Source organism: Poromitra crassiceps, assembly GCF_964638095.1.
Source record: "Poromitra crassiceps genome assembly, chromosome: 5".
NCBI lineage: Eukaryota > Metazoa > Chordata > Actinopteri > Beryciformes > Melamphaidae > Poromitra > Poromitra crassiceps.
The window spans coordinates 56369927-56396809 of NC_139642.1; the positions used below are offsets into that span (position 1 = coordinate 56369927).

Consider the following 26883-nt stretch of genomic DNA (forward strand, 5'->3'; position numbering starts at 1 on the left):
AGACTAAAACCTGTCTACGGTAAAAACAGCATCCAGTAAAACGTCCCGCAATACCAGGGGCCAGCCGATCAGCATTTTTGTAAACAAATGGCATCACTGAGTGGAAACGACGACGCATTTGCTGTAAAAAAAAAAATCACTGACAACAACAGGGATTCCATCAACCGCAGCGCCTCTAGCGTCTTTTTCTAAAAATGCAGTAGGTTGTCGGCTCTTTCCTTCAAATATCTTTGTCCTGGCTGGTTCTTCCCGGTGTCGGTTCTTCCTCCCCTGTCTGCCTCATGGAAAGAACGGGTCTGCCTAGATAAGTTGTATGTTTTCGATGCCATTCTTACGTAAAAATCCAAATATCACGACTCGATTTAGAAGTTGAAGCAATGTTAAAAGAAAACAACCTCAACGCAATGCAAATTGCAAACTGCGCCATCCCTATCGGCCTTCCGGAAGGAGGCAGTATGGTGCGAACCACCCTAAAACACCGACGACGACGACGAAGAAGAAGAAGAAGCAGAAGAAGACGAGCCCATGAACACTAGGGGCAGCAGAGAACCGTTACACTTCTTCAGAAACGAACGAAGAAGTCAGTCACCACAGATTCAGATAGCTGTTGTTTCTTTCTCTATGTAACAAGAATCAACGTTCAGTACATCTTTATTGTCCCGTGGTCGTGGATACGCTTGTATCGTGGTTGTCTAGTTAAAAGGTAAGACACGCGCATACTATGGATATGTGTTACTCCACTGTCATCTGATTGCGTTACTGAAGCAGTATGCATTGCAAGGGGCTAATGCTAGCTAATTTCGTTAGCCAGAAGTGGCTATCGAGACAGTCAAACAGTGGACTAGGCTAACAGTGGACCAAATGTCGTGCTACTTAGCAGCTAAATACTTTAATAACAACGTTATCTAGCTAAAGTTATTTACAGCAAATCTGAGGTGTAAAAAAAAACACATGTCAACCTAGGCTAAATTATATTCTGGTAGGTGCATGAGGTTTGTTTGCTTGTTTTTGTAGTTGTCAAAATTATTTCTGTTAGAAATTGGTCTTTGTCTTCTCTTATAACTGTCATTGAAAGTTCTTAAAATTTACATTAACAGTAGTTCACGTTAACAGTGATGCTCAACCTTCTTCATATCAAGGACCCCTAATTTACTCCACATTTTTAGTGCCATCATGGACCAGCCGTTTGATTCTGTTTCTGACGATGAGGATGAGGATTTTTTTGTCCAGAATTGACCATGACTGTAGGTAGAGAGATAAAACTGAAATATGATTAAAACAGTCTTCTACATTCTCTAATTGTGTGTTCACTTAATGTAAATGAATGATGGTTAAGTTGAACAATTCAATTCATAAATTTGCTGGGGACCTCCTGGAAAATCCTCAAGGCCCCCCGGTGGTCCCCGGATTCGGACCCTGTTGAGAACCACTGAGCTAACTGATGTGCTCCCTGCTGCACTGTGTCCCTGTCAGTTGTTGTGTATATGTTTGACGCTTTCTGTTCGCCCCCCATCGCAGCGTCATCATGTCGGGCGGTCCCGCAGTGCAGGTGAGCATCGAGTCAACCTGTGAGAAGCAGGTTCAGGAGGTGGCCCTAGATGGGACGGAGACATACGTCCCTCCTCTATCCATGTCCCAGAACCTCGCCAAGTTGGCTCAGAGGATCGACTTCGGCCAGGGATCAGACTCTGAGGGGGACGGGGCTGGCGAGGGTGAACCCCGGGACAGAGAGTGGAACAGGCAGGAGCCAGAGGAGGAGGAAGGTATGACTGGGCGATATGTTCAAAATTTCCAACCGGCCATCAGCCCATCAACCAGCGATTGCCGAGCATATATTTGTGCATGTGGTTAAAAACATATATAATAATACGTTTTGGTGTGAGTTGCCCAGTTTTGGAGATATCAGCCGTACAGATGTCTGCCTTCTCTCAGATACAATGGAACTGTATTCTGCTCGGCTTGTGGTGCTTAAAATAAAAACATTTGGAAAAACTCAACAGCAATGTCTCTTTTCAGAAATCATGACCCGGTTACTCAATATAATCCACATACCTTCTGAGCAGTTATGTAGGAACTATTTTCTTATTCATGTAGGAACTATTTCCTTTCTACCAAACTGTTGTGTCTTGTGGCTCTTTCAAAGATTTGTTGTTGTTAATGTGGCTCCTGAGTAGGGCAAGGTTGTGTGCAAATCTGATTTTCTGTACCGCTCAATAGGCACAGTGAAGTTCCAGCCGTCCCTCTGGCCGTGGGACTCTGTGCGTAACAACCTGCGCAGCTCTCTGACAGAGATGTGTGTGCTGTACGACGTCCTGAGCGTGGTGAAGGAGAAGAAATACATGGCTCTAGACCCGGTGTCTCAGGATCCGGCAGCTGGCAAGGTAAACTACGGAAACCATAACACACCAGTGAAGATCATCTATCAGTAATTCCCAACCTTTGGGCTGCGGCCCTCTGGTGGACGGAGGTATTGCACGTGGCCCTCCAAATCAATACACTGTAAAAAAATAACTTGCTGATGGACAGCTCATTGAAAACTGCAACACTGAAAATGCAACATGTTGCAGTCAGATGCTGTGTTTGTGACTGGAAAATAAAAAGTGCTCTGAGAACGCATTATTATTATTTGGCCTCGTATATTTTATGGGGTCGGAGGTGGGCCACGAAAAGTTTTGAGATTTTCAAGTGGGCCCTGAGTTGGAAATGGTTGGGAACTGCTGATCTAGGTTTAACGTGAATACAGAAAATACTAGGGATGATCTGTTTATTTCACGATGCGATTCAATACGCAATATGAGGTCCAATACAAACACGATGCAATGTAATAATAAATAAAGTTCGATGACAACAAAGTCTGCAGAATTATGTTTATTTCGGAGACACAAATCTTTCTAGCGACAGGATTGGCTACTATGTAAAAAATTTAAAAATGTCATTACAAAGAGAATAACAGAATTTGGATGGAGAGCTTGTGAAACTGGGATGCCCAAGCGTCTCATTTATGATTACTACAGCAGTATAAAATGGAGCTGATCTATCAGCATCAATTCTTCTGACCCACAATGCGTATTGTCACATTTCTATATTGCGATATATTGAATTTTGATATTTTGTTCCATCCCTAGAAAATAGGCAAGAGAGAATGTAACATTGAGGATAACCCCAGATGTGACGCCTATGCACCTTACCTTGCATACAGTATTCAATGCTTTTTGCACACACACACACACACACACACACAGATTTCTGCTTGTGGTTTCTTACCCCCCTGTCCTTGGCCCTCTGCAGACGCCCCAGGTGTTCCAGCTGATCAGTAAGAAGAAGTCTTTGGCCACGGCAGCACAGCTGCTGCTGAAGGGAGCAGAGAAGCTCAACAAGTCGGTGGTAGAGAACCAGGAGAACAGGAGGCAGAGGGACTTCAACACAGAGCTGCTGCGACTGCGCTCGCAGTGGAAGCTACGCAAAGTAGGAGACAAGATCCTCGGTGACCTGAGCTACCGGAGCGCAGGTGAGAAAGTGTGTGTGTGTTACTGTATTACTGTGGTCGCCAACTAGGCACTTTTGTAACTAACTGTCTCCCAGCATCTGACTGCATTATTAGTGTTTATGTCCTTTTGTACTCTATTTATGTGGACATAAATAAATAATTGAAATGTGTGAGTGACCTGAACTGTCTGTGACCCTTTGTCCACGCAGGTTCCCTGTTTCCTCACCAAGGCACGTTTGAGGTGATCAAGAACACGGACATCGACCTGGACAAGAAGATCCCGGAGGATTACTGCCCCCTGGACGTCCAGATCCCCAGCGACCTGGAGGGCTCGGCTTACATCAAGGTGAGATGGGACGAAGGCCTGGAGCGACATGTTTCTCCATGATGGCTAAAATGACATTTCAAGTAAAAGAAAATGAAAATAGAGGTAACAGTTAAAACACTAGCAAAAAAAACAAGTAAGATCATTGTGTGAGGTTCGGGAAAGCACTTGAATGAACAGACATCTGGAAACATTGACTAACATCAAAGTCAAATCAACAATGGAGTAAAAAGAAATCTATTTTGAGGACTGTGCTTGCATGAAGGCAAGAGAAGGGGATTTACTTATTGAGAAACGCTTGGTTCACTGCATATTCTTTGACCCACTTCCCATTTAATACCTCCTTTTTATTTTCATTAATTTTGATTCTTCATAATCATAGCAAGCAAATATAAGCAAATATAACGAATATCAGTAATTTGATGTTATGGTGTGCTGCCACCCCAGTAATGCCATAGCAACCCCAGCACTTAAAAAAATAAAATAAGAACACACAGCTTGCTGCTTTGTTGTGATTATACTACTGTCTTGATTTGAAGAGGGAAAACTGTATTTCTGAAATGCCAATAATTAATTAAACATTGTGCTTTGCTCTCAGGTGTCCATCCAGAAACAAGCTCCTGACATTGGTGATCTGGGCACCGTCAGCCTGTTCAGGAGGCAGCCAAAAACCAAATCAGGTATCATTCACAACTCAAACATCGGGATAAAAATAGTAGAGCCCATAGCACATTTTTACTTTGGTCCCCACTTTTAATTAATAACATTGTCTACTCTGGATATAAAACATAGGAATCTAGGAATTCCTAGGCTTGCCCGCTTCGCGGCCTCGCCCATCCTCCAGCTCGCTGAGCTGCCCGTGCAGCTCGCCAAGCTGGCCCTGCAGCTCACATTCGCAGCTCGCCCGCTGCGTGGCCTTGCCCACAACTCGGCTGCTGTGTGGCCAATGAGACCAGCATCACTGATGATGTCAGATTTATGACATCACTGATGATGCCATCAGTGGGATTTATGACCTCACTGATGATGTCACAATGGGATCAGGGATTTATGACATCACTGATGATGTCATCAGTGGGATTTATGACATCACTGATGATGTCAGTGGGATCAGGGATTTATGACATCACTGATGATGTCAGTGGGATTTATGACATCACGGATGATGTCACAGTAGGATTTATGACATCACTGATGATGTCACAGTGGGATTTATGATCTCATCAGTGGGATTTATGACATCACTGATGATGTCACTGGCACCAGGGATTTATGACATCACTGATGTCACAGTGGGATTCATGACATCACAGATGGTGTCACAGTAGGATTTATGACATCACTGATGATGTCACAGTGGGATTCACAACATCACTGATAATGTCACAGTGGGATGGTTATTCAGTCTTGTCAATACATTATGAAATACAAAATATTTAGAAAAAATATCTTAAATATCTCTTCTTTTTTTCTTTGTGGTGGCTGCATGGGAATAATGTTAAGTTTTTCTACTAACTTGTGTCAGGCTGAAAAGGAAAACTTTGTATTGATATATTTTATCCCATCTCAGATTCAGATTCATTTATTTAAAGAATGGGACATTGCACATTAATGAACAGTACAGCCGTACAGTAAATATGCCAGGTTATAGCCCATGGGCTAGTTTCCACCTGTAGTCCCATGGCAGGTTGATGTAATCTTGAAAAGAAAAAAATTAATAGTACAAAAAATTTATCTCTCTCCTAGGTACCCAGCGGTGGCATGTGAAGCTGGAAGCAGCTCAGAATGTGTTGCTCTGTAAGGAGATCTTTGCCCAGCTGTCCAGGGAGGCGGTCCAGATCAAATCCCAGATCCCACACATCGTCGTGAAGAACCAAATCATCTCACAGCCGTTCCCAGGTCAGAGCCCTCAGGATAAACTAGAGCCAGGTCTCACTTGTGGGGAATCGGTCTTATGAAAAGAAATCATTGAAGACCTGTTGCATAAAAATCCAAAACTGGCACTCTCTCTCTCAGCATTTTTCTACATGTCGGTCTGTTTGGTGACAGTATATAGTGACATTAATCTCTAGCCGTTTGTCTACAGTTAATGAACTGCCAGGATTAGGGAATCAGAATCAGTTCTATTGTCAGAGTATTTATGTACACATCCAAGGAATTTGACTCCGGTTTGCGTTTGACTCCAAGTATTCACACACAGCAAAAGGTATGCACAACGAGGCACGGAACAACGTTCCTGAGATCACAACGTGTTTACAGCCGGCTTATTCAGTTGTTTGAGGACAAAGTGGGCTGGCCCTGCGCATTGCCATGATGAATATGCTGCCAGAGCAGCAGAATCACTCTTTGATGTGTTTTTAATCTTTTTTGTATACGAGTTCTATGACTGCATTGGGCAACAGCTACATGGATGAGATTTGTTGGCATAACATTTTGTTATTTTTCATAGGATTTGTTGACTGTAAGCAATGCAAAAAAACACCAGCCATATCCTTTAGATGAGTCCTAAACACAAAGGAAAGGGAGAACATAACTAATTTGGGGGCTTCTCTCCCCCCCTTCCCCCACTTACCTTTTTTTCTTCCTCTTGTAGGTCTGCAGCTGTCCATCTCGCTATGCCACTTTACAGGAGATAAGAAGAACCAGCAGGCGTCTCCAGAGAGAGCCAAACCGGACGACCATCTCTACGTCCTGGAGCACAACCTGCACCAGCTGATGAGAGAGGTCAGACACTGCTGGCCAGGAAAGATGATTGATTGTTGTTATTAATTTGTTTATTATTGAGTTCAGTTGTATAGTATTTATTTATAGATGCTGTCAGTTGGTGTGTATCTTTTCCCCTTTCCTAACAGATAGAGTGATAAACAGCCTGTCTTTTGTCTCAGTTCCATAAGCAGCAGCTGAGCTCTGTGGTGATGCCTCACCCTGCTAGCGCCCCGTTTGGCCACAAGCGTCAGCGCCTGGCGGGGCCGCAGGCCTACGACAAGGCTGAGATCTTCAGCCTGCAGCAGAGTGAGGGGCTGCTGGAGAAGATCATCAAACAGGCCAAACACATCTTCCTACGCCACCGGTAACTTCAACGATCATTTATGTATCTATGTTCTTTATTTTTTACAAGGACTGAGGAAAACACAAGGACATGTTGCCAGCGGCTGCCGACACATTGTATCGCAATAGGGGCCGGACCACCAATCTTTGAACTACTACTACACTGTTATCAAAGTGCTAGTGCTGGGGGGCTACCAGTAGTTACATGCAGAGGAAAAGGGCAGAGCAAAAGTCATGGTTTGCAGTGGAATTATTATTATATAATATATACTATACTATACTATACTATACTATCGTATACAATACAATTGATCAATTACAATTGATCCTAATGGCAAACATATCATTTTAACAGGGTTTGATGATATTAGTGTTCATTGTTGGCTATTAACACTATGTGATGCACATTTCCTTCATTGCTCGTAGTACCACGTTTGACCAACAGATGGTGCAGTTGGCCTACTTGGCCACTCACTGTTCATCGTTGCCTTGGTCTCAAATTAAAATAAACTAATAATGTAATGGATTTATTTTTGTGCCTCTATTGTTTGTTATGCTGTGGGAAAGCTGTAACTGGGTGTCCTCACTGGCCACATGCATCACCTACCAGCATTGGTAACTTTTTATGTGTGTGTGTGTGTGCGTGCGTGTGCGCGTGCGCTAGGACGGCACGGACCATCGACAGCCTAGCCAGCCGTATCGAAGACCCCCAGATCCAGGCCCACTGGTCCAACATCAACGACGTGTACGAGTCAAGCGTCAAGGTGCTCATCACCTCCCAGGGCTACGAGCAGATCTGCAAGTGAGTGGACGTGGCGGGCAGTTTTCACTATATTACTCAGGTTTATTTTCAATTCATAGTGGCATTGACAGATTCTTCAGTGCAGTGATATTGAATGGAGACAGAGTTTGAAAGTAAGTTCAAATGAGATGAGGCAAATGAATGAATTTTGAAGTTGTACTTTTTCTTTGCTACTCAATCTAGGTCTGTAGAACGTTCAGTAACTATGTTCAGTTGGAAATATTCTAGTATTTTTGGCAGATTTTTGTTTCCTTCTCTTGGGTGTTCATTGGTATTGTTAATTGGTATTCAAATCTATTCAGGTCGCATTAAAAATCAGTGAAAAAGTCTTCAGTTTGGCTTTCTCAAGCCTGCAGATACACCACACCTGCACAATCTGCCATTTCTTTATTATTTTGTTATTTCTTTTTAAATAATTTTTGTAACGTGCAAATCAAAGTCAAGCTCAAACTGTCGTGTTCAGGTCCATCCAGCTGCAGCTGAACATCGGTGTGGAGCAGATCAGAGTGGTGCACAGAGACGGACGTGTCATCACTCTGTCGCACCAGGAACAGGAACTGCAGGACTTCCTCCTCTCTCAGGTACTCCAACTGCCAGTCATTTTATAGAAATAATGTATATCTATATAATGTGGGTGATCCTCAAATTTACAAAGTATTACATCAGCTTCACAAATTACTACGAACACATGTTTCTTTTCCACCATGGGGTTGACTTTACCAGTGTGGGATCTAGATGAAGTTACTGATTTAGATTGTACCCTTTAAATCCATCTTCAGTCATGTAGGAGAGATGATATCTTGAGGTGAGGTCAAGGGACCCCTTTGAAAATGGCCATGCCAATTTTTCCCCTCGCCAAAATTTAGCCTAACTTTGGTGCGTTATTTACCCCCCTTGCCGACATGCTAGGTCGAGATGGTTGGTACCATTCGATTCCTTACGTCTTCTAGTTTCATATGGTATGAAAACCAAAAAATGAAAAATTGATTTTCTTTTAGATGAGCCCACTACAGCATCCAAAAGAGAGTAAAATTAGTTGTGTTTTTGTTTTGTTTTTCTTCCCCCCAATTCATGGCGGGCGAAAACAAACAGGGGGCGGCCCCCAAATTGGTCAGCCATGTTACACACAGACCCTTTAAAGCCCCCCTGTGTCTGCGTTGTGTTGCTGCAGATGTCGCAGCATCAGGTGCATGCTGTCCAGCAGCTGGCCAAGGTGATGGGCTGGCACGTCTTGAGCTTCAGTAACCACGTCGGCCTTGGCGCCGTGGAGAGCATCGGGAACGCCTCCGCCATCACTGTCGCCTCCTCCAACGGCGAGTACGCCATCTCAGGTAAGACGAGTGAGATAAAGCATGTTTTTTGGTGGGTTGGTTTTGAGGTAAAATGCGCTTCCATGTTCTTCATTGTAACTAGGCACTGTCAATATGTGTACAAACCATTAACAAAGCATGGATCCATGTGTAGAGTGGGGCGGGAAAGGCTACCTTTGTTTTTGCTAATACTTCAACAATACTTCCACCATGAAGCATGTTGTAAACACTGCTTACAGTATGAACACAGCTATTGGCAATGTGCCTTGCATTTCTCTGTCCATTTTGTAGTTTAGTGGTATGTTTTTTTTCTTTTCTCTGTGCTTATCTGGCCTAATGTCCGGTGCAGCTGCAATGGAGTTTCATGTCAGAAAATGTTTCTGGATGATCTTTGGCAAACGTCAGGTTTTGGTGTCAGTCCCTCAGCATCAAAGAGCGAGGTTGGGCTTCTTACTAGAGCCGCCATTTTTGCACCAAGAGACGTTTAACCATCACATAAATCTATCAGCTTCAAGACAGGTTGTGTTTGAGTAAGAGACTCAATTCTCACGTCTTCTCAAATCCAACAACTCTTGCCCTGCAGCTATTGCTATAGCTCTTGCTGTCTCCACCTGCATGTAGAGTAGAGCCCACAGCTGAATGCAACAGGTTCATGCCAGTTCTCTGCTGTCTCCACATGCATGTATTAATAACCCACATCTGAATGCAACAAGTTCACACCAGTTCTCTGCTGTCTCCACATGCATGTATTAATAACCCACATCTGAATGCAACAAGTTCACACCAGTTCTCTCAAAAGGCATTCTGGCAAACCACTAAGTGAAGTAAAGGGAGGGCGAGGCAGGTTGAAAGTGGGTTCACCCAAAAAGTAAACAGCATCACAAAATAATTTGAATGTGTAACAGTATCTGAGGGTGGATTCCTCATTTGAATACATAAAAAAATACCTGCATACATTACGTCCTCATAATCTCAAATCCAATAGATCAGTGATTCCCAAACTCTTGTCCCCGGCCCACTAGTGGGCTGTGGAGGTACTGCAGGTGGGCCGCGAGTGGTCTGCCAACACTCCCGATTTTTCGCGCAGCAGGGTCACTTTTAAAGCTACAGTGGAGATCCTGTTATCAGAAGACACTAGAAGACCTAAGGCATCCATTGGTATCAAGCATATGCTTCCCTTGTCGGGAAGGGGGGTAAATAACGCTCTAAACGTAGGTTCAATGTGGGTGAAGGAAAACTATTTCAAAGGGCTCCCTTGACCTCTCAGCTCAATTTATCTGAATGAAAATTGGTTCAATGGGTACCCACCAGTCTCCCCTTTACAGATAAGGTAGCATTTTTCACAGCCTAGCATTAATAGTTTGTGGATTGGTTTCTTCTGTTGTTCCTCATCACATTTTGTCTCAAGGGGGAGAAAATGTTGGCAATCTGCTTTTGGGTATTTTGCCAAAATGTTTTTATATGTGGATGGATTATTAATTTCCCTTATGCCCAAGTTCACACGCTCTGTTAATGAAATAAAACAAATAATAATATAAAAAACATTAGTCTTGTGTGTTGATCAGACTCTTGATTAAAGGGTTGGGCGGGCCCCGGAAGATTTTCACATTTCAAAGTGGGCATCCTTAAGTTTGGGAACCCCTGCTCTAGATGTATACATTCGTACCTTTTAATATTAGCCGATTTTATCTACTAAAAAAAGTGTGTGTGTCCATCTGTCCGTTCAGTGCGTAACGGCCCGGAGAGCGGGTGCAAGGTTCTGGTCCAGTTCCCTCGCAGCCAGAGCAAAGAGCTGCCGAAGAGCGACGTCATCCAGGACGGCAAGTGGAGCCACCTGCGAGGCCCGCACAAGGAAGTGCACTGGAGCAAGATGGAGGGGCGCAACTTCGTCTACAAGATGGAGCTGCTCATGGCGGCACTGACCTCCTGTCCTTAGATAAACCCCCAAACTGAATGTGTGGACTCGAGTCCTGAAACAGTGACTTTCCTACACATCAGGCCTAATTGAATGGTGGGGATATCATGAAGAAACAAACAAAAAACACTCCATGGAAAGAGTTTTCCAGCCAAGTGAAAGAAATGCTTGCAGCTTCTGTTTTGGCTCGGATGAAGGCTGCCGGACTCAGGCTTAGGTCAATAAATGTGTGACTCTTCCTTCCCCTCACGACTTCCAGCCATCCACTCTCTTTTTGAGATAACACACGCTTTGGAGCGTACATCGACAGTATACTGTATTTTCAGCAGTTTCATACCCAATCAATAACAAGATGTCTGGCTGTCTCTCTGTTCTGTTCATGTGTTGTCCTCCTCATGTCATCATAATTAAGAATACAGCATGGATGTGTGGCTATCATGTTTTGTTTTTAAGGATTTCTGGAAATTACTCTTTTGTATCGTGATCATGTGGGCTTCCTGCTTTTCGACCCTCTTTGTTATTGTCTTGCTTCATCCTTCTCTCATCCTCGGTTCAAGCAACACTCTTTTGGAGAAAGTTACAGTGGAAACCTCTGTGTGGAAATATCAATTTAAGCCTTAAGATAAAGAACCATGTTAAGTGGTTTTGAGTTACTTTTTTTTTTCTCACTTCAAATCATGAAAAACCCTAACTGCAAATTACTGTTTTTTATTTGTAAATAGTCAAACTCTTCTCTCAGACAAGTGAACTTGAAACAGCCTTACATGGTTCTGTATCGGATGGCTTCGATTATAGTTACTGCATCTTAAAGCTAATCTATAATCTTTCTCATGTCAATGGCTGTGAAGCGGACTACAGTGGCAGAAAAAAAACACACAGATCATGTTTTGCTGTGAAAATAAATATGTAATTTTTTCCCAGTGTCTTGAGTGATGTATGTACGTACAGTCAATGCAGTGGCGTTGGCGGTGTGCTGTAAATGCAGTGTGTTCACTCTTCAGTATAAAATGTAAACGTAGCGTAAGCTCTCTTGGTACAGGAGTTGCGCATCATTGGCAATCCTTCATCGTAACTTTATGAGCTGAAAAGGGCTCTCTCTCAGTTATAGTATTTACAAAACAAATGCCAACAAAAAAATCAGATTCAGGAAATTGGTCCTTGTGTTGCAGCATGTTCCAATGTTTTTCATGCCGGAGGACGATGCACTGCTTGATGTCCATCAAAGAGTCTGGAGCTCTGTTTAGCTTGATGTCCATCAAAGAGTCTGGAGCTCTGTTTAGATGATGTCCATCAAAGAGACTGTAGCTCTGTTTAGCTTGATGTCCATCAAAGAGGCTGTAGCTCAGTTTAGCTTGATGTCCATCAAAGAGACTGTAGCTCAGTTTAGCTTGATGTCCATCAAAGAGACTGTAGCTCAGTTTAGCTTGATGTCCATCAAAGAGACTGTAGCTCAGTTTAGCTTGATGTCCATCAAAGAGACTGTAGCTCAGTTTAGATGATGTCCATCAAAGAGACTGTAGCTCAGTTTAGATGATGTCCATCAAAGAGACTGTAGCTCAGTTTAGATGATGTCCATCAAAAAGACTGTAGCTCAGTTTAGATGATGTCCATCAAAGAGGCTGTAGCTCAGTTTAGATGATGTCCATCAAAGAGACGAGCTCAGTTTAGCTTGATGTCCATCAAAGAGGCTGTAGCTCAGTTTAGCTTGATGTCCATCAAAGAGGCTGTAGCTCAGTTTAGCTTGATGTCCATCAAAGAGACTGTAGCTCAGTTTAGATGATGTCCATCAAAGAGACTGTAGCTCAGTTTAGCTTGATGTCCATCAAAGAGACTGTAGCTCAGTTTAGCTTGATGTCCATCAAAGAGACTGTAGCTCAGTTTAGCTTGATGTCCATCAAAGAGACTGTAGCTCCGTTTAGATGATGTCCATCAAAGAGACTGTAGCTCCGTTTAGATGATGTCCATCAAAGAGACTGTAGCTCAGTTTAGCTTGATGTCCATCAAAGAGACTGTAGCTCAGTTTAGCTTGATGTCCATCAAAGAGACTGTAGCTCTGTTTAGCTTGATGTCCATCAAAGAGACTGTAGCTCCGTTTAGATGATGTCCATCAAAGAGACTGTAGCTCTGTTTAGCTTGATGTCCATCAAAGAGACTGTAGCTCTGTTTAGCTTGATGTCCATCAAAGAGACTGTAGCTCCGTTTAGATGATGTCCATCAAAGAGACTGTAGCTCTGTTTAGCTTGATGTCCATCAAAGAGACTGTAGCTCTGTTTAGCTTGATGTCCATCAAAGAGACTGTAGCTCCGTTTAGATGATGTCCATCAAAGAGACTGTAGCTCTGTTTAGCTTGATGTCCATCAAAGAGACTGTAGCTCTGTTTAGCTTGATGTCCATCAAAGAGACTGTAGCTCCGTTTAGATGATGTCCATCAAAGAGACTGTAGCTCTGTTTAGCTTGATGTCCATCAAAGAGACTGTAGCTCTGTTTAGCTTGATGTCCATCAAAGAGACTGTAGCTCCGTTTAGATGATATCCATCAAAGAGACTGGAGCTCTGTTTAGCTTGATGTCCATCAAAGAGACTGTAGCTCAGTTTAGATGATGTCCATCAAAGAGACTGGAGCTCAGTTTAGCTTGATGTCCATCAAAGAGGCTGGAGCTCCGTTTGGTCGTTTTCTGCAGAGAGGGGATTAAATGTCAGCATAGAAACCAGCGTCAGAAGCCAGCATAACCAAACTGTGATGAATGTTGCAGACCTTTGTACTCAAACACACCCATTCTCGGACACAATAGATAACTTCTGCCCACGTTCATTCACACCCACTAAGCCATTCACATACGTTCATACAATGATGCAAAGGCACAGTGAGTAGGAAAACTAACCCTGAGTAAACTATGAGCTCCAAGGCAAACAAACCACTAATATAAACCAAGGGGGTGTAAGAACCAAATCAGAGCAGTATGTGTTTGATTTTTCTTAAAGGCACTCTATGCAGCATTTGCATCCTAAAAAGAAAACGATGTGGATGTTATGGTAAATCCCGGGAAATCTATACATTTGCCAGAAAAATGGTAAATTTGTAGATCTAAATCTAGATTCCTTGCCTTTCACACAGGAGGGCAGAGTTCATGTCCCACCAGCCGTGTCTGACGTGTTCAGTTTTTTAAGGCTAAGCCCAAATTTATTTGTGTGCGGATTCAGTCTGACATGGAGAAGATTACTTGAGCCAGAGCCTTCCAAATGCAACATTATTATTATCCTTATTCCAGCATCATTTTCAAAACTGTTAACTCTTATTTTTGGTTATTACTTTTAACTTTCTTTTTTTTCAACCTCTGTGCTGCTGTAATGACACCTCTCGGGTGTCAATAAAGTTAATCTCAAGTGAGTTTGAGAGTACATTGCCAGTCAAAAGTTTGGAGACACTTTGCCTTGTATACATTTTCAAAATATCTTTATTTTTCAATGAAGAAGGGGGGGGGGTGCCTGCGATGTTTTGTCAACATAATAATACTATATATATATCTATATATATTATATACGTACATATACATACATATATCTATATATATACTGTATATACGTACATATACTGTAGCTCATAAAGGTGGATAAACTGTCTTACTTATAATGCATGGTACTTTACCTGGCATGTTGTGCGCATGTCTCCATGCCACTATCCTCCTGTAGGCCTTGTCCAGTAGCCACATGGCTAACATGAGCAGGCCGGACAGGCAGCCCAGCACCAAGGCCGAGACAGACAGGTACTGCAGATCCTCATAGATCACTTCTGCACGACAGACACAGCACGCATGTCAAACTGAGTTATACAGCACTTTGAACAAAACCACTTTGGTTTACTTATGTGACTTAACTTTTACTTTTAATGAATAATTCCATTATTTTACTTGTGTAAAGGATTTGAGTACTTTTTCCACCAGTGCTCTCTAAATAAACGTTGTGGAATTACATTAAAATGTATTGTGTTTTATAGAAAATTAACATTCTAAATCTAAAATAACATTTCAATATAATAATCTACTTTTTATCTGTTTGGTAATTGTAATAATTTGCAATTGGTTATATATATAAAAAAAAAACATCTGCATTTGTGGGGAGCTTAAACATTTAATCAGTAAACACCCAGTTAAAAACAGTTGTATTTTCCACCTTTGTAATCAAGAGAGAAATTTGACTTAATTCACAACTTGAAAAATCCTCAAGGTACTTTGAAAATCAGCTTTATTGTCCATCTTTTGTAAACAATTTGCCATGACAATTTGCAGGGATGCAATCTCAGGAGTGAAAATGTGACACACAAACACACACACACAATATGGCAGACACAATCACTCTTATAAGAGCCCTATTTCCTGTCTTTAAAAAAAACTACACTGGTTTGTATCCCTGAAAGTTAGTTTGAAAAATAGACAATATTAAAATATACTGAAGAAATCAATATCAGCAGCAAGTTCAATATTCAAGTAATGTTCGTAATCACAAAACAGTAGGCTAGTCATGTTGTCAGTGGGAGACATGAAGCCTGTCTTTGTTCTTAATAAGTCTTTCAATATTAGGCTCCAGCTGACTGACAGACAGAGTCAGGATGTAAAAAAAATACTCGTCTTGCCACATTGTCCTAAACTTCCTTTTGTCAGTGTGCCACTGCCGTGATGAGGATCTGTCAATCTTGCTGAGCTGGTGTAAAGCCAGTGACTGGGGAGGGATCAAATATCAGAGCTCACCCCCCAACCAGGTGATTCAGCCAACCAATCAGGAGCGATCAATCCTCAGACAGCAATGCCTCACACCCGTGTGATAGAGTCGGGGAGAGAGAATACCAGCTGCACAAAATTAACGTTAACTCATTGAGTGCCAGCCACTTTTGGAGAACGGACGCTCCCAGTGCCAGAGTTTCAGAGCGTTTTCAGTGATTTATCGAGGCCCACAGAATATTGTGTGATATTACTATGTAAACACCGAACACGCAAAAAGAACAAGGAGACTCTATTGTATCATCAGCAAAAAAAGTTTATTGATACCATTTTCCGTTCTTTAGTTATCAGCCGGAGAAGATAGGTCAAAAACAGCAAAAACAGGCATTTCCATCTAGAAGCTGAGATATTCAGCCTTTTGTGAAATGAAGCATTTCAAGCACATTCACTGACTCTAGCTAATATTTTCTGATGTAGTGACGTGGTGTAGTTGTGTGCTGCCCTGCGTGCCCCACCCCCCTCTCCCCCCCTCAGCTGCATACTCCTCCCCACACTAGTAACACACAGCCTCACGCACCCAGCGTCTATTTTCGGAATGCTTTTTGTGCGCCGCCTCCCAGGCAGCGCGACACAAAAAAGCCACACCGGACTGCAGGGAAAGGTTTGGCTTTTCAGTGTCGGCTGCTGCTTTTCTAGCGGCTAATCGTGTGAAGAAACTATGCAGACAGACAGACAGAGGCAGAGGAGCTCAGTTGTGTGCGCGGATTGACTGCTGTTGGCAGGCACAGCCAGAGCAATCTACATGGCTCTGGGCTGCAGCATGAGAGGTTTCTCTTTGATCACGGGGCTTTTTCAGGCTGTATTCCGGACATTTCTCTAATCTGGAGAGCACTGTCGCCACCTGATGAGTCCGTAAAATAGGTTATACAGCTTCAATAGCTACAATATTTGTACAGGACATACATAAGGCTTTGATCCACGTCCCACCGTCAAAAAAGGCAATTGACGACAGCTATCGTCTTTGGCACTCTACGTTACTAATTACTTTGACGACAGGCGTCGTCATTGGCACTCAATGAGTTAATATTTTTTAATTTGTTTTTATGAAATCTGTGGTGGGCCAAAACAAACAGAGCAGAACTTGGCCCGCAGACCCCAAATTGGTCAGCACTGCTCTAGAGAGACACAGAAGATGGCTTTAGATCAATCCAGCCAACACACCGTCAAAAAGTGAGCTTGTGTGAGATATGAGAGACCAGGTAGCACAATGTTGGGACGTTCCGACTGAATTAATAGTGTTTTTGAAACGTATATCTAAGGGTGGAAGTAACTAATTAATTAACTAATTACTTACAAAACTGTAATTGAGTAGCTATTTTTGTGTATTTGTACGCATTGCTTTCCTACACACAAAACTGTGTTTTAGTAGTAAGTAAGTAAATAAGTAAGTGGTGGTGCTATACTGATTACAACACTATTTGGATAGTCCGCCTACAGAGAGTCTACTGAGTATTTATAACATTTCCAACAATTAAACTGTTTGGCTTTGCCTGTAGATGTGTTAACAGCTTCTTAGTTGAGAATTGTCACATACACTATAGACGGTTTTCACGGAATTGTCAGTCCTGCTCTGCTCCTTCTTCTTCTTTTCTGTCCATAGCAAACAATGTAACAGGAAGTGAGCTGGGGTTCAATTTCGAATGTTTTTGTTGTCAAGTTAAAACCGTCTATAGATAATCTGTGAAACAGTTGAATTGTTGAATGTCAACTAATAAGCTGTTGAAATGTTACAAATATACTCTGTGTAGACTCTCTGTAGGCGGACTATCCCAAATAAATTGTTACAAAAAACAGCAGCAGCATGAATCCATTTTAAGAGTTTTTCCAGCCAAAAAATACTGGAGTATCATCAATTTAAAAACTGTGGAGTCATTCACAGTCAATAATTAGTTAGCGAACAAGAGAAGAGTAATCTGATTTTATTTTGTGCACTTCTAATTTCTAATTTAAAAGAATCCAGTTTGAACTCTGTCCTCTCCTTTTAGAGTCACATGGAAACATTTTACATGAGACACTTTTTACTTTTACTTAAGTAGCTTGTTACGCCAGTACTTTTACATCTACTTAAGTAAAATATCAGCAAAGTAACAGTACTTCTACTTGAGAAGGATACTCTAGTACTCTTTCTATCACTCCTTATGTCATGCCAAATTCATGAGTAACTTAACTTATATCATGGTCAAAGTTGTTGGAAATAATTATACTAATATACTTTCATGTGTCATCCTCTGGGGGCAGGCAAATACTGTATTTCTATTAATTATTTTTGCCTAAAATGAATTCAAAATTGAATTCCTCTATGTTATGCTACTTTAAAACCCTATATCAGTCACACTGTTAAGAATTGCTGTGTTACTGACTGAAAAACAACTAGAAGTCCCTGCTTTATGTTCTACAGACACATTCTGACAGACACATTCAAAATGCCATTCCAGCCTTTCATCACATCTCCTTCACAGATACATGAACTTTGGTCTGTAGGCTACACTATATACTTGTCCATAAAATATAATATGGAAGGGTGCCACTTAAAATCCCCCAAACCAGCTTGGGTGGCTGTGGAAAGTGGAAATCTGGGTGGGGTGGAGGAAGTGAATCGTGTCACTTCTCCTTCCCTGGATGAATTCAGTTCAAAAAAACTTTGGCTGTCTCAGAATCATATGGAATAAACCCTCTATTTATGATGCCTTGTCTTGTCTCAGAGTCATATGGAATAAACCCTCTATTTATGATGTCTGGTCTTGTCTCAGAGTCATATGGAATACTCTATTTATGATGCCTTGTCTTGTCTCAGAGTCATATGGAATACTCTATTTATGATGTCTGGTCTTGTCTCAGAGTCATATGGAATACTCTATTTATGATGTCTGGTCTAGTCTCAGAGCCATATGGAATACTCTATTTATGATGTCTGGTCTTGTCTCAGAGTCATATGGAATAGTCTCTTTATGTTGTCTAGTCTCAGAGCCATATGGAATACACTATTTATGATGTCTGGTCTTGTCTCAGAGCCATATGGAATACACCCTCTATGTCTGGTCTTGTCTCAGAGTCATATGGAATACACCCTCTATGTCTCGTCTTGTCTCGGAGTCAGATGGAATACACTCTCTGTTTATGCTAAACTAATTTGCCCTTTCTTTAAGAATCACACAAGACTTTGCTTGTCCCAGGTGTGAAAGCATGCAGCACTCCCTCTCCATGCACCTCCCTGTGCTGCAGGCTGTTGTTATAATGGGAACATCCTCTTAGTCTTTTTACTCTAACACATAATGGTTCACATCTCAGAGGTTAGGCCCGTTTCCAGAGGTGGGGACTCTAGTCATTTTAAGTGCTTGAGACTTGACTTGATGCGTGAAGAGAAGACCTGCGACTTGGGTTCTGGTGACTTGGCACTTGACTTTAACTTGTACTTTGATGACTTGAAAAGGTTTCTAAAGTCTTGACTTGAGACTTGAGATCTTGTGTTTGTGTAAAATGACTTAGATTGATAGTGATGAGATGTGTTCCAGCAGATGACTGAATTTAAATTCTGTTTTCTGAATTGGTCATATGGAATTAAGTTTAAGCTGATTATAGAAACCAACCCATGATGCTCTCACCATGTTTTTATCCTATTTAAACCATATTGCATTGAAAAGTCCTAGATATTTCGTTTTCTTTAAGATATGAAATTGATACTGGACTCTTGATTTGATTTGTTCTGACTTGACTTGCTGTTATACATTTAGACTTGAGACTTCATTAAGATTAAGATTTCACTTTATTCACCCCGTAGGGGAAATTCGGGGATTAATGACATGGACTTTATTTGGACTTGATTTAGTAATCTACATTTAGACTTGGGATTTAACTTCAGACTTATACATTCATATATACAGTCTTGTCATAGACGCGTGGTCAGCAATGCATGGGGGAAATCCTCCCATTCTCCACATTCAGCATAGTTAGCATTTAGCTGCTAGCCCAGCACAGGCAGACAGGATCGGGGATTCAACCCCCGCAGTAAACGCACATCTGAAGAGACGTCTATGTACCTGCTCTAGAATTCCTAATTCGCACCATCCTTTGGTGAGTCAGTCCATTGAGATATATAAATATAATTAATATATATTATATATTAGTATATAAATAAAATTAATTATTATTATTATTTCTTGTGTTAAGAGGGAAATACAGTGAAACAGAATCATTTCCAAAATGCAGACCAACTCACCGTTGACCTTGAGGACGAACCCGGTGTCCTTGCTGCTGCCTCTAGTCTCGGTGACGGTGACCACGTAGTACCCGGCATCCTGTAGCCGCAGGTCCGACAGGCCCATGGAGCCGTTGTCATAGGCCTGCACTCTGTCTCTGTAATCCACCGTTACGTTGGCGTACACGCCCGGCCGCCACGTCCCGATGCTGCGGCTCACTGCTGCCGACATAAAGGTCCATGATATGGTGGAGATGTCGCTGCCGGAGATGTTCACGGAGAAAAGCACGTCCTCCTGTACCGACCTGGTCAGGCTTCTCTGGGGAGAGTGGATGGAGATGGCTCCGGCTTCAAAAATCCAGAAGGAAAAGGAACGAGGGGAGGTGGGACAGAGCAGATGAAAGAGTCAGGTGGTCAAGAAGACAAATTAACTTGAACAAATTCTTGAACAATATGAATTTGTCATGAAATGCTTTGTCCTGTAACAGAATGTAAAAAAAACAGATTGACAGAACATTGTCGGTGCTTGTTTGTGTGTGGAGGCGTCACTGAGATCCATCCAGGGCATGGAGGAAGAATTCCAAGGAGGTATTAAGATGGAGGCTCAGATAAACTGGCAAACACTTTGACAGAATTAGATTGGTGCCAGCAGGATTTTCAAGATAAGGTTTATTTTACGATTTTAGGCACATCTCCAGCAGATGATGTTTAGACAGACAGACAGACAGACAGACAGACAGACAGACAGACAGGCAGGCAGGCAGGCAGGCAGACAGACAGACAGACGGACAGACAGACAGACAGACAGGCAGACAGACAGGTATGGATAGATAGCAGATAGTATATTAATTGTGTTTTCTTGGGATAGATAGAAGTCTAATTTAAAATGATTTTCCTGCTTGTTTCAAACACATTTTCATTATACCATGTGCCTTCAAGATTTGGCTTAAGTTATCCTTTATTCTCCCCGTGGGGAAATTCATCCTCTGCATTTGACCCATCCTCGACTACTAGGAACCTTCCTAGAACTAGGAGCAGTGGGCACTGCAGCCACAGTGCAGCGCCCGGGGACCAACTCCAGTTCGGCTGCTATCTAATCCCATAGCACAGTGGTTCTCAAAGTGGGGTCCGGGCCGGGGACCCCCAGGGCCTGGGGGTCAGGGATCATTGAGGGGGTACTTTCACTATAATACCATCCATAAGTAACCCAGTGACAGAATGTATGACTGTTTTGGTCATGGCTTTCATACACTTCACAAAAATCATATTAGGTGGGGGATCCTGGGGAAAAAATCTTATCAAATGGGGGTCCCTGGTAACCTGACGCTGCCAGATGGACGGTTTAGCTATTACGTCGAGAGAATCTCTTTTGATCTCGTGAGGTTATCCATCTTGCAAGCAAGGTTAGGTCCCTGGTGTAATTAGTGTCATTTTAGGGGTCCTTGACTCGAAAAGGTTTGAGAACCACTGCATCTATGTCACATACATACAGTAGGTTCACATTTTAGGGTACCATACAATAGGCCTATTTGACCAAATATAGCCAGCTAAGATATCTGGATTGATTGATTGATTGGTTGATTGGTTGATTGATTGATTGATTGATTGATTTTGGGCAAAATGTGGGTCAGATAGTACATACTTTCTGAAAACCTTTACACTCCACACTACTGTTCAACCTCCATCCACTGAAGACAGTAATAGCAGTCTATTAAAAAAGCAATCTAAGCTACAGTGCAGCTCCATAAAGAGAAACAATTTCACCTCATGACTTTCGCACTCGTGTCACACGACTAGACATTCAGTGTTAATGACGCATTTTAATCCAATAGAGGGTATGCACACCCACTGGAACACGCCCCCTCAATCGGGAACGAGTGTCAAATTGAGTGTCAAGTTCCTCCCTGAGCAGCAGGTGTCACTTATCTAGGCTGATTACTGCATTCAAGCTCAGTCTTGCTGTGACTCAGTGGGCGTGACCCCACAGTGACTTCTGCCTCTGTGACATCACATGCATACCCTCTATTCTATTGATTGTCCCTAATGTGTTACATTGTGAGTTGGGGGCTCATGGAACAGGTTCAGCCAGCTGACACAATGTTATTCAGTTTGTGTCTTGGTCAAATTACAAGCAGCTGGACTGAAACCTGCCAAACAAGCTGAGAGGTTTGGATTTGCGTGTGCCTGTCTGTGGTACTGGCTGCTACTGCCCCTCCACTTAATATGTGAAGAGGAGCCACTGAGAGAGCTGCTTCTGCTACAGTAGAGTAGGGATGTCATAATACTAGAATTTCTATTTCGATCCCGATACCCAGGAAAATATCGATACTCAATGCCGTTTTCGATACCACACGGGGGGGGCACAACAACACATTATGAGGGATACATATAGACAGATAATAGAAAGATGGATGGACAAAATGCACGCTTCGCCATAATCTAGGCCCGATAAAACTCATTAAAACCTACTTTACTACTAAAAACTACTGCATTTACACAGCAGATTACCCCTGCTCTAGTCATATCAGCCTATCACAACACAGCAGATTACCCCTGCTCTAGTCATCAGCCTCTCAGAACACTTTTAGCTTGTTGACCAACAGATACTCACCAATGATGGGGAGGCAAGTCAGTACTATCTTTGATTTTTCATTAAAAGAAAGCATCCATACAGTGGCAAAGGAGAATTGTATCCGTTTCAAATGTTTAGTATTGAAACTTATCAATACTATCGATACCTGTTGCAAATGAGTATCCGTTTCACATTTTTTGTATTGATACTTATCGGTAGTATCGATACTTTTGACAACCCTACAGTAGAGGTGTGTTTGCTTAATGAAGCATAGGCAAAGCATTCCAGCAGCGAATACCAACACTGACTAAGAGACACATGACGTCTCGGAAAAACTGCCCGTCCCTTTGTGCCAACCCAAAGGCTAATGTCACTGCTATGTGCCAAGCTAGCTGTGTTGTGTCGACATACGCACGGGCCACTTTATTAGGTACACCTGCTCCTTAACGCACACAACTGAATCATGAATCATGTGTGGCTGCAACTCGATATATAAACGGTTTAGTTGTTTGTTCCAACAAACATTCGAATGGGCACGATGTGTCATCTAAGCACCTTTGTGGTCTGACTGTTGGTTCCAGCATCTCAGCAACCAACCATGTGTCCTTTTGGGATTTCCACACTAGAGTTTACAGAGAACGGTGCGAGAAAGAAAAAAACATCCAGTGAATGAAAGCAGGTTGTGATGATGAGAGAGGCAGGAGGATGAGCAGAGAGTTCAGAAGGGCATCTTAAGATGTTTGCCTTATGCAGGGTTTCCACAGGCCATTGAAATCATTGAAAGTTTGTGAATTTTAGGGGGGTTAGGGGGGCTTGAAAGATTTTGAAAATAGACATAAATAGACATGGGTTATTGCAAGTTCCTGAATTGATATATTTTGTGCAAAATTAGAAATTGGAAGTTCTTTTGAAAGATTTTTTTTTAACTTAATGTGAGCTTCTGTCAAGTCTGCTAGTCCTCATTATAAAAATTCTCAGTAATTAACCTTGATCTGTGTCTCAAACTATGCCATGTTGAGTCCTTGGACTTGAGGGAATTGGGCCTGGAAAGTGTTGATGTTTAAGAAGGTGTGGGAACCTTGTTCATTAGAGATGGCCAACAGCAACAGATGACCAGCCAGTATCGGTGTACCTAACCAACCGAGTGGCCGATGAGTGTACTCAGCCCGGATATGCAAGTTAAGCCACAATCCGTGATAAAATGCTGAGGTTCGAGAGTCATATCTTAAGCATGCGCTATGCTGCCTGCCACACACTCTCTGTTTGAGTTTCTATGGAAACCAATACAGGCCTGCGCTCTGGCATGCTCACAAACACAGCAGTCACATGTGTACATGGGTCCAAAATCAATAAGCATGCGTGGGTTACTTACCGAGGTGACACATGTAGAGAGTGATGCTGAGAAACAGAGCCACATCCGATGTATCCCAGAGCCTCAAATGCCACATTAGAATCCCAGACCCATTGGTCGACCTGCCGCTGAAGAAACTCCACCGGGTTATCTCACATGATCCTGAAGCTCCTCTCCACCTCGCTCCCTCCAAAGCACTGTCGCTTCCCACGATGTCTCCTTCTACTGTACTTTCCTTTGTCACAGGTGTGTGTGTGTGTGTGTGTGTGTGTGTGTGTGTGTGTGTGTGTGTGTGTGTGTGTGTGTGTGTGTTTTGCCGCTTTTTGTGAGAAATGGAAGAGTGTGTGTTTGTGTGTGTGTGTCGTTCCCTCCTGTCTGAGCTGTGTGCTTGTTGGCTCTTCGGAGGCTCCTCTGTTCTGCCACACACACATACCTGTGCAAGCCAACGCCGGCAGCCAGCCCACACCTATCGGACAGGTTCAGCAAGAGATCACTGAGCAAACATGTACTCAGAGACACACACACACATGCGCACGTGTGCACACACACACACACACACACACACACACACACACACACACACACACACACACACACACACACCCAGAGAGAAGGAAGCAGGCTATAGAGCAAACACACATATCCTTCTCAATTTTCTCACTCCCACCCCCCCTCCTCCTCCCCCATCCACACACACACCCAGCAACACTCACGAATACACACACACACCACACCCAACAGTCTTGAATGTGCGCGCATGCGCACACACACACACACACACACACACACACACACACACACACACACACACACACACACACACACACACAGTGTTAAATAAAATGAGACCATGCAACTTAGGTCGAATAAGCCGGTATTCTACGTGCTTTGACACACCTGGCAAAACGTGTCAAACAGGAAGTGTCACACATACACAGACACGACACACACAGCAACAAACACATAGCAACACACACACACACACACACACACACACACACACACACACACACACACACACACAACAACACACACAGTGAACTGACTTTACCTTTCTGATTGCTTTAGCAAAAGCAGCGATGCAGCTTAATCATGTGTTGTGATGATGTGTCGACATCGTCTCTGTCAGAACATAAGCTAATACTTCACTGAGCTGTGCTGGCTCAGTGTCAAACATGTCCCACCTACACTACAGCAGTGTTGTCCCATGTTATGTGGTGGTAAAAGACATGTCCCACCTACACTACAGCAGTGTTGTCCATGTTGTGTGGTGGTAAAAGACATGTCCCACCTACACTACAGCAGTGTTGTCCCATGTTGTGTGGTGGTAAAAGACGTGTCCCACCTACACTACAGCAGTGTTGTCCATGTTGTGTGGTGGTAAAAGACATGTCCCACCTACACTACAGCAGTGTTGTCCCATGTTGTGCGGTGGTAAAAGACATGTCCCACCTACACTACAGCAGTGTTGTCCATGTTATGCGGTGGTAAAAGACATGTCCCACCTACACTACAGCAGTGTTGTCCCATGTTGTGCGGTGGTAAAAGACATGTCCCACCTACACTACAGCAGTGTTGTCCATGTTGTGTGGTGGTAAAAGACATGTCCCACCTACACTACAGCAGTGTTGTCCCATGTTGTGTGGTGGTAAAAGACATGTCCCACCTACGCTATAGCAGTGTTGTCCCATGTTGTGTGGTGGTAAAAGACATGTCCCACCTACACTACAGCAGTGTTGTCCCATGTTGTGTGGTGGTAAAAGACATGTCCCACCTACACTACAGCAGTGTTGTCCCATGTTGTGTGGTGGTAAAAGACATGTCCCACCTACACTACAGCAGTGTTGTCATAAAGTGAATATGGTTTCTTTGGCTTTCCTAGTTTGTCAGTTAATCGACCATTAATCGTTCTTTGCACCTGCTGTGAGCATTACAAAGTCATTATTTTATTATGATACTATTATTACTTTGTTCAACTGACAGCAAAACATATAGAGACAATATTGCTAACATGCAGATTGGCTAAATTAACAAGTCAGTGCCCATTCTAGGTGGGTATTTTCGGCATTGCTATGTCAATTTCTCAATTAATCCCATTTTGATAGGTGAATATTTCCTATATGGCTATTGTTCGTTTAATAATCATTATTTTGTTAGTCTGTTCAGTCCAACCCAGGCGACAGCCTATGCTAGAGCAATATAGCTAACATCAAGACAATAAAAATGAACGTGATTGGCTGGGGCTGGAGGGTAAAAATAGCTCTTTGTGGCTTTGTAGACATGCAAATGTGCATAGGCCCCTGCTTCTGACGTGTTTACACAGACAGACACTGAAGACATCGACGTCAAGACAGATGCAGCTGAAAATTATAGTATTTGCTAGGACTTTTTCAACTCAGAGTTCTGTCAGTTGAATCGGATTTGGCTGTTCAATACAATTATTCAACTACCCCCCCCCCCCTGTTTTTAATAAGACTATGTGGCAATCAGAAATCCATTGGCATGAGCTTGTTTGATTTGTTTGTTTAATTGGGACTTGGTTTTATGGTATCAATAGGCTGATACTTATACTAAAATAGCCTACGTATCACAATCTATTGGGGGAAACCAAGCAATTATATGTAAAATCAGACAGCACCCCGATATAGCCAGAATGGAATGATCCTTGTTTCATAACCACATTTTGCGACTAATTCAACTGAGATTGTCAGTCGAATCAGGCTCCTCTGAAGTAATAGTCGAATCGTCCACTATTTGGGGTCACCATTAGTATTTACACTGTAAAGCGCAAATTATGCTCGAGCAAAATCGCTGGCGCTGACTGCGCCAAGGGGGTCGCCGCAGCTGGGCGTCCTATCGGCGCAGCTCGGCGGAGGGTGCGTGCAGCTCCTCGAAAATGGGACTCCACGGCGTCTGAATGAGTTGGTGAGTAGAGTGGGATTGTGTTTCCCTGCAGTCTGGATATGATGGAATATTGAGTAGCAGGTGTGGCTTCACAGCCAGGGGGTTGTGCAAGAAGAAAACATTTCATCACAGTCCCTGTTATATTTTATTTCCATGTTCGTACATGTAATAATATTTTACTGTTCTATTTCAATATTAAG

At 42.7% G+C, this 26883-nt stretch overlaps 2 protein-coding genes across 3 annotated transcripts; one reads left to right on the forward strand and one right to left on the reverse strand.

Moving 5' to 3' along the window:
* The first annotated feature begins 582 nt into the window (after positions 1-582).
* On the forward strand, positions 583-12795 carry med17 (mediator complex subunit 17). Its single transcript, XM_083637579.1, has 13 exons — positions 583-703; positions 1519-1763; positions 2218-2381; positions 3289-3508; positions 3697-3833; positions 4411-4492; positions 5559-5711; positions 6406-6536; positions 6698-6882; positions 7525-7662; positions 8126-8243; positions 8834-8993; positions 10700-12795. The coding sequence occupies exons 2-13, from the start codon at positions 1526-1528 to the stop codon at positions 10906-10908; spliced, it is 1935 nt and encodes a 644-aa protein (XP_083493705.1). The 5' UTR covers positions 583-703; positions 1519-1525; the 3' UTR covers positions 10909-12795.
* Positions 12796-13048: 253 nt separating this feature from the next.
* Positions 13049-24164, reverse strand: vstm5 (V-set and transmembrane domain containing 5). 2 transcript variants are annotated; one of them, XM_083637655.1, is made up of 5 exons: positions 23801-24164; positions 22984-23050; positions 19878-20204; positions 14533-14676; positions 13049-13561 (listed from the first exon to the last, which is right to left on the reverse strand). In XM_083637655.1, the coding sequence occupies exons 1-5, from the start codon at positions 23843-23845 to the stop codon at positions 13530-13532; spliced, it is 615 nt and encodes a 204-aa protein (XP_083493781.1). In that variant the 5' UTR covers positions 23846-24164; the 3' UTR covers positions 13049-13529. The 2 variants fall into 2 exon arrangements, with proteins under 2 accessions (XP_083493781.1, XP_083493782.1); XM_083637656.1 differs by lacking the exon at positions 22984-23050.
* Positions 24165-26883: the final 2719 nt, after the last annotated feature.